At 26.1% G+C, this 17668-nt stretch overlaps 1 protein-coding gene and 1 long non-coding RNA gene across 4 annotated transcripts in view; one reads left to right on the top strand and one right to left on the bottom strand.

Moving 5' to 3' along the window:
• Nucleotides 1-3972: 3972 nt before the first annotated feature.
• Nucleotides 3973-17668, bottom strand: part of LOC117179536 (cyclin-K-like) — a 111717-nt gene continuing 98021 nt past the window's right edge. For all 3 annotated transcript variants that reach the window (XM_033371436.1, XM_033371437.1, XM_033371438.1), the window contains 3 exons: nt 16424-16596; nt 13286-13432; nt 3973-4533 (listed from right to left, as the gene is read on the bottom strand). In XM_033371436.1, the coding sequence (XP_033227327.1) occupies nt 4136-4533; nt 13286-13432; nt 16424-16596 (718 nt within the window). In that variant the 3' untranslated portion in view covers nt 3973-4135. The remainder of the gene's footprint in view (nt 4534-13285; nt 13433-16423; nt 16597-17668) is intronic.
• LOC117179540 lies at nt 7874-9026 on the top strand. The gene is made up of 3 exons (XR_004467932.1): nt 7874-8120; nt 8285-8713; nt 8919-9026. It is a non-coding gene; the product is annotated as an uncharacterized LOC117179540 (long non-coding RNA).

Consider the following 17668-nt stretch of genomic DNA (forward strand, 5'->3'; position numbering starts at 1 on the left):
TTTTTAAAATTCTTAAAAAGCTTAAAAATTTGGTTACAAGACAGTTTTCAAATCTTTAAAAATCTATAATTTTTTCTAATTTTGTTGTTGTTGAAATATTCCTAAATTTTTAATTCAGTTTCTACCTTTTCAAAACTTCTAAATTTATCTTCAAGTTACACACATTTTCCTGTATTAATAATTATTGCATTTTTATGCATCTATGCAAATTTGTTTCGAAATCTTTTTAAGAATTGTTCATATTAATTTTTGAAATAAAAAATCATTTTAAAAATATGTTCAGTTTTCTGGAAGAAATTTTCTATTATCTTAATACCTTTAAAAAAATTTAAAAAGCTTAAAAATTTTATTTTGAAATTTTTAAAAATCTATATTTTGTTTTTGATTTTTCTGAACTCTCAAGTTTTACATTAAACTTTAATCTTTTAAATACTTCTAAATATATTTTTAACTTACTCGAATTTTTTCTAAATTAATAATTATTAAACTGTTATTTATTCATCAAAATTCAACAATTCCACTCAAAAATAAAAATTTCTTGACATAGAACCTGATAGAACAATTAACATTGTAGCGTTGAAGGTTTAAATTTGTACACTTTAAATAAACATTCAAACATTCGTACATATTAGAAGATTTTTCTTTTTCTTAATTAAACATTGAAAAATGAAACAGTTCCATTTTTAAGGTTAAAACTGGTAAATTATTTAATTTTAGACGGATTTAGAATCAGCTTAGACAATTAATTATTGTTCAATTTTAAAAATCATTAATTAATTTATATTTACAGCTGATCAGCTTAAAACGTTTTTTGTAAAGTATTTTGTATAATATATAAATTATTCTTATTTTATTTAATAATCTTTCGTGTTCAGCTTATATTTTCAATTTAAATAATTATAAAATGCAGCTTTAATGACTGAAACAATTAAAAATTAAAAACGTTTGTATTGGAAAATTGTGCATAAAAACATTTTAAGTTGATCAAATTTAAAGAAAAATTAATTAATCCTTTTTACAACTGAGCTGCAGCCCGAATAAAACTTTATAAAATATTTTCAATATTTAGCAATATTTAACTGTTCATTTAAAATAAGAAATCATATATCAATTATTCAAAAGTAAACAATTTAAAAATATATTATTTGAAATGGAAAGCCTTAAATCTCTAACATTTCAGAGCGCCAAATTTAAACTTTGTTCGATTTAAAAAAATCATTTATGAGTGTTGAATTTCCATGCATAAATAAAAACTGAACAATTATTAATTTGAAACGACTTTAAATTTGAAGAATTCAATTTGAAAGGATTGATGTAGAAAAAAATGTTTAAATTTCAAATTATGAAAGAAAAGAAATTGTGATATTTAATTTTTTGCTAATTCGAAGAGGAACTTTTTTGTTTTTTACATTTCTTCTTATCGTATTTTTAATATTTTTATTGAGTTTGAAATGAGGAAATTTGATTGTCTTTCAATTAGCAGATGAGCATTCTACATTTTAAAACTTTTTATCGAATTGTGAAGGGAAAATTTTGTTTTTTGTCATTCTTATTAAGTTGGATGGAACGAAATTTTGGTAGTTTATTTTGTTTCTGAATTGGAAGAGGCTAATTTTTCTTTTTTAAATTGTTATTGAGTTCAAGGGAACTTTTGGTTTGGAACTTTTTAGTTTGAATGATTTTTCTGAATTGGAGGTTAGTAATTCTTTATTTTTTTAAATTTTATTGAGTTGGAAGGGAGGGAATTTCGGTTTTCAATTTTTTTCTGAATTCGAAAATGGATTATTTGGAAATGGATATTTATTGTGCTTCTGAGTTGAAAGGGCATTTTTGCTTTAAAGATATTTATCGAGGTGAAAGGAATTAAACTTTACTTTAATTTTTTTTTAATTGAAAGAGGCAAGTTTTTACTTCTCAACGTATTTTCAGTGGATGTTGTATTTTTAACCTTCACATGAAAATGGTATCTTTTTATTTTTAATTTTGTATTGAATTGGAAGAGGTACATGTTTTATTGAAAATTATAGCGTGGATTTATATTTTTTTAACATACATGTTTAAGATTTTAAATTTATGGAATTAATTAAAAAGTTTTGAATTGTGTAATTGATAAATTATTGAGCGCCTGGATAAAAAATTTCGGAATTAAAACATTTCTAGGTTAAGTTTTAAAAGTTAAGATTAAAAGTAGCTTTAATTTGAGCATTTACAGTTTGGATTACTTCGAATGAAAAAATTTTTCATTTCTAAAAGTTTTAAATTGAAATGGCCAGGAATTTTTTTCTTCATTTAAAACGACCACCCCGATTTCACAAAATGTAAAATTTTGATGGAGCACAGATTTTAATTAATTAAATAAATATAACATTAATGCGATTATTAATTTGAATTTTTCTTAATTGGAAGAGGCCCTTTTTCTTTTTAAAATTCTTATTAAATTGGATGGGATGAAATTTTGGTAATTAATTTTGTTTCTGAATTGAAAGAGGCCATTCTTTTTAAAGCATTTTTATTGAATTTGAGGGAAGAAATTTAAAAAAAAAATTTTTTCTGAATTGGAAGGAACAAATTTGGATTATTTTTTCTTAATTGGAAAAGGCAATTTTTTTAAAAAGATTTTGTTCGAGCTGGAAGGAATGAAATATTAGTTTTATTTATTTTTTAATTATAAGAGGCTAGTTTTGACTTCATAAAATTTTCTTCAGTGAATTTTATATTTTTAACATTCACATGAAAGTGACACCTTTTTATGTTCAATTTTCTACTGAATTGAAAATCATAGCGTAGATTTATATTTCCTAACATACACCTTGAAACTCTTCGATTTATGGCATTAATTTAAAATTGTTGAATTGGATAATTGATAAATTATTAAGCGTTTGAATAACAAAATTAGGAATTAAAATTTGTTTAGGTTCAGTTCTAAAAGGTTAAAATTCAACGTCGTTCCATTTTAAAAATTTACAATTAAGTTTTGATTACTTCGAATGAAAAAGTTTTTTCATTTCTAAGAGTTTTAATTTGTTAATTTCAATGAGAGTGAAAATTTTTTGCGATTTGGGAAATGATCGGGAACTTTTTTCCTCATTTAAATTGACCAGCCTGATTTCACAAAATGGAAACTTTTGATAAAGCAGAGATTTTAATTGATTAAAGACAAAATTTTTATATTAAATCAAGATAAATTTAATTTGAATTTTTTCGGAATTGGAGGAAGCCCTTTTTGTTTTTGACATTGTTATTAAGTTGGAAGGGATGAAATTTTGCTCATTAATTTTGTTCCTGAATTGTAAGAGGCCATTTTTAAAAGCACTTTTTATTGATTTTAAGGGAAGAATTAATTATTTTCAATTTATTATCAATTGGAAGGGTCAAAAATTTTGATTATTTTTTTCTGAATTGAAAAAGGCAATTTTTTAAAAAGATTTTTATTGAGTTGGAAGTGATGACATTTTGGAAATTAATTTTGTTTCTGAATTGGAAGAGGCCATTTTGTTATTTTAACATTTTTAATGATTTTAAGGGAAGAATTTATTATTTTCTGAATTGGAAGGGGCAAATTTTTTGGTATTTTTTCTGAATTTTAGAAGGAAATTTTTAAAAAATTATTTTTATTGAGTTGGAAGAGATAAAAGCTTGGTCATTAATTTTCTTTCTGAATTGAAAAAGGCCATTTTTCTTTTTAAAATTTGTATTGATTCAATATTCTAAATTGTTGAATTGGGCAATTGATCAATTGGTAAATTATTGAAATGGGAAATGACCAGGAATTTTTTTCTCATTTAAAACAACCACCCTGATTTCGCAAAGAGAGTAAAAGAAAAGAATAATTATTATTCTTTTTCCAATAAGCCTCACTCGATTCTAGACTCATTTTACTGCAGGGATCAAAGAATTCGCACAAGAAATGTGACGAAGGGAGGTGTAGGAGGAGCAATCAGCCCAGATGAAGAGCTTCACAAAGTCATCATATATCATCGATCAAACAAATTATATTTTCATCTATTTACATTTTATTTGTTTTTCAAAAATACATACACCATCCGGATCCGTAGCCAGTGTTAACATCTTCATAGAGTCATAGCCAAGAAACAACAAGATATATTTTTAATAAATGAAATAACTTTATCACAGCTCATAATTGGGGTGGATAATAGGACCTTTGATTATTAAAAGGAGTGCCAGGCGTTCGCGGAAAATAGGAAAGATTTGGAGGATAAGTGAAGGGTTGGAATGGAAGAGGTCTGGTAGCTGTTGTCGGGGGTGGAATAAGCCTGATAGAATTAGGAGTTCCCAAATTAGGGGGTGGAACGATAGGACTCATCCCTGCCACATTTGGAGGTGGTACCGACATATCCACTGGTGGATATATCGGGGGGTAAATAAGGTTAGTTGAAAAATTTATGGGAAAAGGTGAAAATCGTATGGGAGTTTCTATCGGTTTTGAAGTTTCTGCAACTTCAATCGGAGGTCGTCCGTTCGTAGGCACTGAATTTGTTTCCGTGGTTGGTATCCTCACAGGAGTTACTGGAACTATAATTTTTTTATTTTAGTTTTCTGAATAAATTCTATCGGAGAGTCCTGGGTGCCCTGGCGTAGGTTAGGAAAAAAATGAAAGAGTGACCCAAAATCTAGCCTCTTTTCTCGACCTCATGAATTTGATGCCAATTTGGTTGAAAGAATAGCTTGCCGTGATACTTGAAAATAGAAAAAATTTCAAGTTGGGCATAGCTTTTTTTAAAGAGATACAACCAGTCAAACTTATCAGCTAACTCTATCATGCCCAAAAGAATCCAATGTTTATGTGATTTTTTTTGCTGATTCAGAATTATAGAAAATGTTGGCATCATCAATTTGTTTGTTATATATAGCTATTTTTTAACATCTATTAAATTTTACCCAAAAATATTGTACATTTATTTTAAAAGTTTTTAATTATCTAGAGGCCAATAGTTCTGAAAGGTAAGACTGGAAAATCTACAGACACTAGATTTTGAAATTTATTTATTGCGCTTTTATTGGAGCATTATTTAATTGTGATTAATAAGAAATATTTTCTTAAATAACTAATAATACTCATTTACATTATTTATTTGCGCGGAAAATTACAAAAACTATGAAAAAATTTGTTCGAGAAATGATACTGATAGTATTTTGTGAGATATTGAACACAATGTCAATTACTAAGTTTCATTCATCATGTGGCCGAAATAAAACCTATGCTCACTTTCATATTTCCTCTACTTCAAAGTATCATCATGACCTTTTGTTTAAACTAATTTGGAAGCAAATTTACGAGGTCGAGAAAAGAGGTGAAACAATAGGGTGTTTTGGGTCACTCTTTAAGTGAAATGTTTGGGAACTTTATTGTTTAGGGAAAAGACAGGGATTTTGCACATAAAAAAATTGTGCAAATGTTAGGGAATTTCCATAAGAGGCACCAGAGTGTCTACTCAAATCTCAGAAAAAAATTCTCTGGTAATTCCAGCTTCTTTCCAGGTATCTTAAAGTTTTTCCCGGCTATAATTTTTCACAGTACAGAGCCATTAAAATGTTTAGGAATTTTTGAAACAATTGACTCGGGATATGTATATAGTTTAGTGAGTTTATTATAAATCATGTTTTTTAATTAAGGTTCCAGGCATTCAATTAATATGCTTCATTTAGAAATATTAGACAGATGAATTTGTAACCAAATAGTTGAATGTTCATCCAAAAATATTAATTGTCTACGAAAAAATTCGATGAATAGAAATTTAACGAATAAGTTTAATTTCCAATTTAAAAAAGGCAAATTTTCAATAATTTAGTTGAATTTTGAACTAAAAGACATCAGTTTTCAACGAAAAATGGAATAATTTAATATTTGGATAAAAAAATTAATTTTACAACAAAAATTCAATCAGTGATGAATTTTCAACTAAAAATATGAATCTTCAACTGGAATAGATGAATTTTAGGGCCAAAAAGATCAATTTTGAAGAAAAGAGCTTCACTTTCATCCAAAATGTAGATCTTCAACTAAAATGATGAATATTTAACAGAAAAAATGGAAATTTCAACTAAAAAATACCAATTTCAACCAAATAGCTCAAGTTTCAACTAAAGAAAAAAACAGTTTTCAACCAAAAATTGAATAATTAAATTTCCAGTTAAAAAAGGAAAATTTTTAAACATCAGTGATAAATTTTCAATTAAAATGATAAATCTTCAAATGGAATAAGGTAAAAGACCATATTATGGAACAATGTCCCGGTTTATGAAACATATGATAAAAATATGATTTACAGATCATTTTTAACTTATTTTGTGATAATAATTTTGTATTAATGATTTTCAATAACTATTTGAATGGTTACATTAATTTATTTTAATGAATGCTTTAAATTTTAGAAAAAAAAAGATTGTACGTTCATATATCAGATTATATTAAAAAATACTTAACCGCTTCTCGGAGTAAAACAGTGACATGTCATTGCGGTTGTTTCAAGTTTTTTGGCATACATATTAATGATTTATAAATACCTGAAATATGCCAATCAAAAGTTTAGCTTATTACGAACCTATTATCCTACCGATAGAAATCTTTGAGTATATTATAAAGATTCTCTAGTGTCAGAGAAGCTCAGAGAAATTCTCCACGGGCATTCAGGTAGATATATGTATTTAAAGGTCCAGGTAGCTTTTTTAAATGTTTTAAAGGCTTTAAGTTTAAAATGTCCTTTCCAAAATTGAAATAGAAATACGATCATAAATAATAAGCAGAGAAGCTGAAATTGAAATAAGAATTCGATCATAAATAAAAAGCAAAGAGGCTTTATCAATAGAGTAGCCAACACTCAAGGGTCCTTTGTTAAGCTTTTGGATTAAAATTTAGAAGTAGATTTTTTAAATTTCATAGTTAACAGTCTAAAACACAATAATTCGGAATCTACAGGTTGCGATGATTTCAGATATCTAACTTTTTTTTAATGCTTAAAATGGGAATTAATACAACGTTTCTCGTAAATGGAATGAGATACGCCAAAAAACACAACTTTTTTTAATTCAGCTAGTTTATTGACGGCCGACCAAGTCGTCATTGGTATGAGGACTTTACAAATCGATATTCTCAGTTGTCAATCAGGAAACCAACTTTTAACCCTGAGTAGAGCATCGGTCACAGGTGATGACCTAAAAGATTGGTTCGAAGAACAAATAAAGTATTTAACTGAAAAAAATTTAATAAAAATGCCCCCTGAGAGAATTTTTAATTGTGATGAGACATGTAATTTCATGTCCTCCATCAGAGAAAGTTCTGCTAGGTAAAGGATCTCGTTCTTCATATAAGGTGATGGACTCTGATAAAGAAAGTTTTATTTATGTACAGTGCCAATGGTGACCGTGCACCACATATGCTAATGTTTTCTTACAAAGAAGAAGTTCCAGAGAAAACAGATAAGAATTGCCCTGAAGGTTGGGGCACTGGTCTTTCAGATAATGGCTGGATGACGTCTCAGTCATTCTATGAATATATAACAAATATATTCTATCCATGGTTAGTTAAATAAGGAACTCAGTTTTCAATTGTGTTATTTTTGGATAATCATTCATCACACATGACTTTGCCTCTAGTCTCATTCTGTCGAGAAAAAGGTATTGAGTTGATTGGCCTCGTTCCTAACTCAACCCACATAATGCAAATATTCGATATTAGCTATTTTCAACCGTTAAAAGAAACGTGGAAGAAAGCGGTACCAAGATAGAGAAATTCCAAGGGTGCTATCAGAGTAAAGAAGGAAGACTTCCCGTCAGTTCTCAAGTTTGCTTTGGATAATATCAAAGAAGAAAAAAACGCTGTTATTAGTGGATTCAAAGCTACAGGATATATCCATTCGACCCTGCTGCCATTGATTATGATTTGTTCAATAAGAGGAAGAAAAGTAAAACAGCTGTTACTGAACAGAAACTGCAAGATGAATTGACAGAAGACAAACAAAAACATTTATTAACTTTTGAAAACAATCTTTCAAAGGATCTTCTGGATGAATTTAGGAGTGCTTGGTTAAATAAGACGTGGCCTAAGGACCTACAAATGAGAGGCTTGTTTGAATACTGGCTTGATATCAGTAGAAAACCTGGTAAAAACATTGATGACACTTTATTTTAATTACTATTTTTACGGTATACGTGTGAAATTCTTACAGATAATTTTTTTTTGATTAATGATTTTTTTATTTGATGCTTATATTGATATTTTTATTTATAAAATTTTTTGCTATAATTTTTATAATTTGGTATATAGGTTTTCATTAAAAAAATAAACCAACTGTCAAAGACGTGGCAGTGGTGAATATAAATTTAAGTAAACTGAGACAAGAACAGTCTGTAGAAAATTTGAATAGTGATCAAGCTTCTACGGATAATGATTTCAATCTCAACGATCATGATCATTTTTCTAAGGAAGAGTTTCCTTCACTGATAAATAATCATGTATTGGACAAAGCATCAGCTCCTGAGATATTATATGAATTTGTAGTAGAAAATGGTCATGTAAAACTAGTCTCTCAAACTCAGACAGGTACAGATGAAAATTGCAATTCAAATTTGTTAGAGTTTGCTGATGTTCTAAAAGATAATAACATTCCAACACAAAGTTCAGAGAAAATTGAAACAGAAATTTGTGATGAATTAATATTCAATTCAAATGTGTTGGATATTAATAATCAAACAGGTTTGTAAACTAATTAAAAACGATATCTTATACTTGATATGTATTTAAGAATACAAATATATATATATATATTTTTTTTTAAAATTCTATTGGTCCTTCTTCTGTAAGCTACAGCAACTACCAGTAAATATATAAAAGTTGAAAGATCATTTAATAATTATTGTAGAAAAACATTAACATTAATAATATTTGTGATATTTTTCAGAAGTTAATGCTGATGCTGGGAATCCTTTTGACAACGCTTTTACACTTCCAACAAATTATGTACAGAAGAAAAAAAGAAGAAAAGTAGAATCGTCAAGTAAAACCAAAATTACCTTCTGGTGGGACATCCGATCAGTGGATGCAATACCATATAAAAAAGAAAATAAACGAAAATTAAAAGAAGAGAAATTACAACAAAGAAAAAAGTTACAAGAAGAGAAGAAAATTTTAGCTGAAGAAAAGAAAAAACTGCATGACAAACTGAGAGAAATACAGAAAAAGATTAAAGAAGAAACAAAATAGTTAAAATTGTTCATTTTAAATATATGTAGTCTTTATAGATTATTTATCCAAATATTTGAAACTGCTCTTGTCATGCTGTTTAATATGTGAATCTTTATTTATTGTTGGTTAATTCTTTTAATCCTTAAATATTACTGTTTAATACTTAATTACTTACTTAAGATATACTTAAGATATTTAATAATTTTTTATACTATTAATTAATAAAATAATTACTTAATAAAAATGTTAGAGTCAAAATGTTTCAGTTTATTTTGTGTTTCAGAATTTGGGACATACTTTATGAAACACCCGGACACGTTGCTTCATACTGTTCCATAAATACGGCCATAATTAGTTATCTCTTTTTTATTCACTTTATTTATATTTTTAGCTGAATCAAAATTTATAAAAATAGTTTTCATTTCAGTAGACGGCAGGTAAATAATTAGCATGAAAAATTCCACTTTTAAGCTTAACTTTCTTTAAAATAGTAAACAATATATAACTGCCATTCCTAAGGTGTTCCATAATATGGCCCTTTACCTTAAATAAATTGTAAAGAAAAAACATTAATTCTCAAATAAGAAGATTAATTTTCAAAGAAAAAAAATAATTTTTTACCAAAAACGTCCATTTTTCAACAAAATTAATACATTTTCAACTGAAATGATAAATATTTAACTGAAACACTTAAATTTTCCAAGAAAAAGTTAAATTTTCAACTGTATACTTGAATTTAGAAGTGAAAAGATCAGTTTTTAATTAAAATGATGATTCTTAAACTGAAAAAGATGAATTTTTAACCGCAAAGATAACGTTTTAACGAAAAAGTTTACCTTTTAATTTTTCAGCGTAAAAGATGAATTTTCAAACAAAAGGCTTAATTTTCTACAAAAAATTTGATTTTTAACAATATACAAGAATTTTCAACTAAAAAAGTCAATTTTTTAACATTATAATTGAATTTTCAAATAAAAAGTCTAATTTTGCACCATACAGTTAAATTTGCAAGTAAAAAAATTAGTTTTCAACAAAAAATGAAATAATTAAAAAAAATAATTTTCCACCTAAAAAAATGTCAACCCAAAGTTATACATTTTAAAACTAAATGCTGAATTTTTAACTTAAATAAATAAATTTGGAACCAAAATGATTAATCTATAATAAACAAAACGAATTTTCAACTAAAACAAAATCTTTTTTAAACCAAAAATTGAATAAATACATTTTTTAGTTGAGAAAATTAATATTCTATCAAAAAGATGATTTTATAACTAAAATGGTAGAATATTTAACTGAAATAATTACATTTTTAGTTCAAAAAATTAATTTAAAAAATCAACTAAACAGGTAAAATTCCAACTGGAATAGTTAAATTAGCAGTAAAAAATAAATTTATAGCAAAAAAAAAAATATCAACGAAGTATTTCTTTTTTCAACCAGAGATGAATTTTTGATTAAAATTATGTATCTTCAGCCAAATAATTAATTTTTAACAAGAGTTTACGGTTCAATCAAGTAAATAAATTTTAATTCTAAAAAAGTTGAATTCTGAACCAAAAATGTAGTAGCGTATATTTCAACCAAAAAAGATTTTAATTTTTGATTAAAAATAGTTGAATTTTCAACTAACAAAGATTTTTTAGTCTAGTGATAGAAATTTTTTTCAACATATCGTTGAGTTTTCAACGAGAAAGATAAACGAATAAGATTAACTTTCTACCAAAAAGAACGAGTTTTCAACTAGATACTTAAATTTTCAACTAAAAGAGATCAATTAAAAAAAAGTAGACTAGTTACATTTTTTGTTAAAAAAATTAATTTTAAACCTAAAAGGAATTTTGAACAAGATAGTTAAATACAGTAATATAAAGCTACTTTTACAAATAAATAATCATTGTTATTACATTTTATACTACAATTAAAAAAATATATATCTGAATTAAAAAAAATTCCCTGGCCATTCTAGGTTTTCCAGGTTTTCCAGATAGGGTAGACGCCCTGCACACTTTAAGTCAAGGATCATGCATTGTTTTTTAATGTTTCATTCATCAAAGTTGCATTTTAAAATTCTTTGAATTGCAAAAAACGTTGTAAGCTGATCAACTGTAAATATAAATTAATCAATGATTTTTAAAATTGAACCTTAAATTGCACTTTTAAACAATTATTAATTTATACAAACTTCAAGTATAGCTTAAGAGATAATTAGAAGTATTGAAAAGATTTAAGCTCAATTTAATACTTGAAATGATTAAAAAAATTAAAAATAATATATAGATTTTTTAAGATTTCAAAATCAAACTTTGAAAGCTTTTTAAAAATGTTGAAAGATTTTAAGATAATAAACTCATTTTCCTTCAGATTCCTGAGAAAATTTGGAATTGCTTTTTATTTAAAAAAAATTAATTTTAACAGAATTTTTTAAATGATTTAAAAATTTTTTTTGATTTTTTCTTTCCATTTGTCAAATATTCTCTGCTAAAAATGTCAAAATTGTTATAAGATGAGGGAGTTTCGAAAATTAAGTTTTGCAGCCACCCTGATATAATATTCGCCAGTAATTTATTTGCCTTCTATTTCTCATTGTATTTTTTAACCGTATCTTTTGGCACAGAATTAACTTTTCCTGGAAAATTCATTAAATTTTGTTGTTGAAAATCCAACTATTATTGTGAAAATTCGTTTTTTTGTTTGTTTAAAAATCTATCTATTATAGTCAAAATATAATCTTTTTTGGACAAAAATGCGACTGTTTGGTTAAAAATCAATCTTCTTTGCTTGAATTCAACTGTTTTTTATTTTGAATTAAAATATATTTTGTTGAAGATTTATTATCTCAGTTGAAATTGCATCTAATTTGTTAAAAATTAATTTTTTTAATCTGAAAATTTAACAATTCCAATTAAAAATTGTATGTTTCTTGAAAATTTATCTCTTTGGTTAAAAGTTGAACTATTTTGTTGAAAATTGGTATTAATTAAACAAAAATTCCACTAATTTGTTGAAAATTAGTTTTTTTTTGTTTAAAATAAATTTTTTCTACTGAAAATGTAACTTTCCATTTTTGGTTGAATTATGATATTTTTTAGTTGAAAATTCGTCTTATTTGGTAGAGAACTAATAATCTTGGTTCCAAATTTCCTATCTTTTGCTTCAAAATGCAATTTTTTTTAATTAATTTTTTTGTCAAATATTCATCTCTTTGGTTGAAAATTAACATCTTTGTTGAATTTTCATTTCTTTGATTAAAAATTAATTTTTCTACTGAAAATATAATTTTCCGTTTTTGGTTAAAAAATTATACTTTTCAGTTGACAAATTTTGATTGCGAATTTAACTGTTTGTTTGAAAATTAATAGATTTTATTGAAATTTCATGATGTTTGTTAAAAAATTAATGTTCATTATTAAAAGATTAATATTTTTGCTTATAAAAATATCTTATGGTAAAAATTTCATATTTTTTGTTAAAAATGGAATTATTATCTTTTTCGATGATAACTCATCTTTTTTAGGTTGAAATTTCAACTATTGGGTCAACAATTCAACTATTTTGTCGAAATATTAAATATTTTGTTGAAAATTTATCCTCGCATAGGTTGCAAATTCCATTGTTTGGTAAAAATAAAACTGTCTTTGCTTGAAGTTTAATTCTGTTTGTTTAAAAATTCGACTATTTGATTGGAAATTTATCTCCATTGGTAGAAAATTCAAGCATTTTGTTAAAGTCATATTTGTTGGTAAAAAGTTGAACTATTTTTTTAATTGTATTTCGACAGGAAATTGCTCCTTATATATTCAAAATTCGCATTTTTTGTTTATGAAAATTAAACTGTTTTCTAAAAAAAATCAATTTTTTGGTTATAAATTAAACTGTTTTTTTGGTTCAATTTTTATCTTTTCTGTTCGAACATTCGTTATCTTTAATGGTCGAAAATTCCATTGTTTTGTTCAAAAATTCGTCTTTTATGGTAAAAAAATGATATTTTTTGGTTGAAGTAAATAAATATATTTTTAATTTTTTAATTTTGACCTGAAATTGTTTTATTTCGCCTATAAAATATTCTATTCTTTTTCTTACCATTTGTTGTATTCGAAGTAGAACCCACTGGAGGTGGTGTTGTTGCTCTTTCCTTTACGGCTCCATTTTTTTGATTTGAGGGATGAGATTCCAAAAATCTTGCACTATTGGCTTGTGGGTATAAATCCAGAGCTTGTAGACAAATGTCTGGAAATTAAATTTTAGCAATTTCAAATTGAGTTTTAAGAAGCTTGATACTTGAAATCGACTCTTGAAACCTAAATAAATGAAATTTAATGATATCGGGTGACATTTTTCTTCTAGGTAATCAATAATTTTCTGTTTGTGAATAAAATCCGAAGCATGATTCAAAAATATAGGCCTCGGACTCATTAAGAGATAAAAAAATAGTGTCACCAATGTTTTTATTTTAAATAGTTTAAAAATGGTGTAAAAATAGTGTCTTAACATTTTTCAATTATTAAAAATGAACTTCAATGTTTAATTAAAATGTGATTCTTTAGTTTATACGTTATCAAAATCCTATTTATTTATTAACTGAATTAGTAGAACTTAATAAGAAAATTCAATTATTTTTTGTTGATAGTTCATTTTTTCGATTTAAAAGTCTACCATTAAGTTTTTTATTAAAAAATTCATATTGTGTATTTAAAAATTCAACAACTTGAATTAAACGTCTTGCACCTTGGTTGAAAATTAAACTGTTTTTTTTTAATTAATCTTTCGTGCTTGAAATTTCGAGAATTTGGTAGAAATATTCTTTCTTTCTTGACTAAGAAATTTTATTTTGATTGAAATTAATTCCTTTTGTTGAAAATTTAACGGTTTTGTATAAAAAATTCTATTTTTAACTCAAGAAATCAACAATCTGGTACAAAATTTAAGCATTTCGTTGAAATTATATGTATTTGGTTGAAAATTCGCCTTTTTGGTAGAAAATCATTTTTTTTGCTTAAAAATGCAAATGTTTGGTTGTAAATTAATCTGATTTAGTTGTGGACTTAAGTATTTTGTTGAAAATTCGTGTTTGTTGGATCAATTCAGCTGTTTTTTGTTTTCAATTAGAATCTTTTTCGATTAAAATATCAACTATTACATTTTTCATTGACGATTCATATTTTTAGGTTATAAATTCAATTTCTTAATCGAAAGTTGAACTACTTTCTTAAAAGTTAATTTTTTCGACTGAATATTCATACATTTAGTTAAAAGTTTTTTCTGTGTTCTAAATTGATTTTTTTTTTATTTGAGAATTTAGCTATTTTGTAGAAAATTCAACAGATTCGCACAAAATTAAACTGTTTTGTAGAAAATTCGCTTTCTTTTTAAATTGCGAAATAATTCTCCTCAATGAAAGTTTAACTACTCCATTTTTAGTTAAAAATCGATCTTTTTTAGTTTTAAAATTCGACTATTTTGTTAAAATTTTGTAGAAACTAAAAACTATTGAAATAAAATTTGGACTAACATCACACCCATTCTTTACAATATTTAGTTGAACATTTATGTCTTTTGTTGTACATTCGTATTTTTTGGTAGAAAATTCAACTATTTGTTACAAATTTTTTTTTCGAAAATGCGTATTTTCTGGTAAAATATTTAACTCGTAGGTTGATAGTTCATGCATTTTGTTCAAAGCTTGTCTTTTCTAGTAGAAAATTAATCTTCTTGATTAAAAATTTAACTACATTTTTTGCCAATTTGTCTCTTCTTGGTAGAAAATCATGTTTTTGGCTAAACATTTTTGTAGAGAAATTATCGACTTAGCTTGAAAATTCAACAATTTTTGTTAAAAAAGTTCAACTATCTTTTGGAAAACTTTTTTACTTTTTACTGGAAATTATTTTTTTTAATGGAAATTTAACTATTTCATTTTCGGTTAAAAACTGATCGTTTCTGATTTCAAAATTCTACTGTTTGTTTGAAAATTCATCTTTTTGATTCAAAATTTAAGTGTATGGTTAAAAATTGATCTATTTTGTTGAAAACTCGTCTTTTCTCATAGAAAATTAATCTTCTTGGTCGAAAATTCAACTACTTGGTAGAAAATATACATATTTTGTTGACAATCTATCTTTGTTGGTAGAAAATAAATTTTTTCGTTAAAAATAAAACTGTATGGTTGAAAATTAATCGGTTTTAATTAAGGGTTCAAGTATTTTGTTAAAAAAAGCCTTTTTTTGTTACATAAAACTGTTTATAATTTAAAATTAAAATCTGATAAATATTAGATTTTACATTTTTTGGTAAACAGTAGTATTTCCAAGAGGAAAATTCAACTTTTTGATAGAGAATTCATCTGTTTCGCTTTAAATTTCAACAATTTGTTAAAAAAATGCAACTATCTTGTAGAAAATTCGTTTACTTTTTACTTAAAATTAATTTTTTTAAATGGAAATTTAACTATTTCATTTTCGGTTAATAATGCAACTTTTGAGTTAAAAATTGATCTATTATATTGAAAATTCGCCTTTGCTGGTAGAAAATTAATTTTCTTAGTTTAAAATTCCTCCTTATAGGTATAAAATGAATCTTCTTGGTTGAAAGCAATTTTTTTATTATCTTGACTGAATAATCTTTCTTAGTACAAAATTCAAATCTTGTTAAAAATTCGTCTTTAAAGTTGAATTGAACTATTATTTAAATTAAAAATCTAAAAACTGTTTCGTAGAAAATTTGTTAAATTTTGGCTCTAAAGAATATTTCAACGTGAAAATTCAACTACTAGGTAGAAAATTCAGCTGTTATGTTGAAAGCTCATCTTTTTGGCTTGAAATTTCAATATTTTGGGCGGCTCCTACTTGGCCATTAGGAACCATTTTTAGCCAATTAACGAACATGTCCAAACATATTTTTTAATGGTCATTCTTTTCGAAGTAGTGGCAAAATAGTGATTCCGCTAAAAAAAAAGTGTAAAAAAGTGAGTGGTAAATCCGAGGTCTGAAAATGTAATATAATTATAACGAGTGAGAGAATCGAGAGTTACAGTCTATCAAGTAAAATTTTTATACATTGTTCTATAGTATATATTTGAAGAAACTTACATGGGCGATGATAAATTAATGTACAATGTTTCCTCAATGAGGGATAATTCATGTTGTAATACCTCATCATGAGGAAACAAAGTAGTTCCGAATTGAGATATTTTTTTTTAAACTTCTGGGACGCGAAATTCACCTTCTAAGATATCCATTGTGATATCTTCTATGAACATATTCCACCATCTCACGTGTTTTGGTTGCCTTCCGTTCCAGTCCACGACTTCAAATCTACTTAATCTTCCAGCTAAATATATAAGAGCGACTGCTATTATTTCAGGTTCCCATTGAAGGCACAAAGTAGTACATAAACTGCAATAGAAATTATTTATTTAAGGTTTACAATCCCTGGTGGAAAAAATGTTTACGAGAAATTACAACAATTCTACAACTGTAATTTTTTGTTAAACGTCAAACGGTACACGGGTGCAAATTCGCACCATCGCTTTTAAAAAGTTGGTAGCATTTGACCATAGACAGCTGTACGGGATTATCACTACCACGAAAAATATGTCTGAACCCCAAGGTTTCAGACCCAAGTCCGGTTAGTTCCAGTTTCGTTGATCTCTCCGAGATAGAAGAACGATAAAATTGAATTGGTGCGAAGCATCACCTGTGTACCTTTTACGTGTGGTAGTGTTGCGAGCTGGAATTTATAAATATTGCTCTCAAGTAAAAGAGTTTTGTTCGTTTATTGAATGTAACTATTTTTATGTACAGTTATTTGTTATTTATCGATTTTTCATGATGATTTCCAATAAACTTTGCAACAATGTGATTTTTTCCATCAGATACATGGGAATGAAATTGAATAGAGTGTAAAGTATCGAATGTTCCTTCAACTGCAAAACCCCGCAAACTTTAATTAATTTGAATAAAATGCAAAGAAATGGCGAATTTTTTTCCAAAGAAGTGATTTTTCAAAAACGCCGCGTTATTTATAACAAATTATCACGGGAAAAATGAATGATTATCGAAATTTTTCTAGAACCATTAGATTAAGCAGGAAATTTCACACGAAAAACATGTGTTCTAAATTTGTCTAATCTCAATCTTCTTTTCTATATACGAAGTTGAAAATGCAAAAGCCAGATTCGCACCAGTGTACCTTTAGTAGGGGGCCAGAAAGGAGTGTACCGTTTGAGGGTTAAAACATGTAATTTAAAAAAAAAATATGTACAAAATTTAACACAAAAATACAATTGAATACAAATAGATAAGCTTTCCTTGTATTTTCTTGTAGAAAAGTAAAAAAAAAATAACAATAAAGTATAGTAAATATTTTTATTAGTTATAAATATTATATAAGTAAACCACTGTAGAAAATTAAGAATATTTGGATCGTACGTAAATTACGTAACATACCAATGAGGGGGGGGGGGGG

Source organism: Belonocnema kinseyi, chromosome 9, assembly GCF_010883055.1.
Source record: "Belonocnema kinseyi isolate 2016_QV_RU_SX_M_011 chromosome 9, B_treatae_v1, whole genome shotgun sequence".
Classification (NCBI taxonomy): domain Eukaryota; kingdom Metazoa; phylum Arthropoda; class Insecta; order Hymenoptera; family Cynipidae; genus Belonocnema; species Belonocnema kinseyi.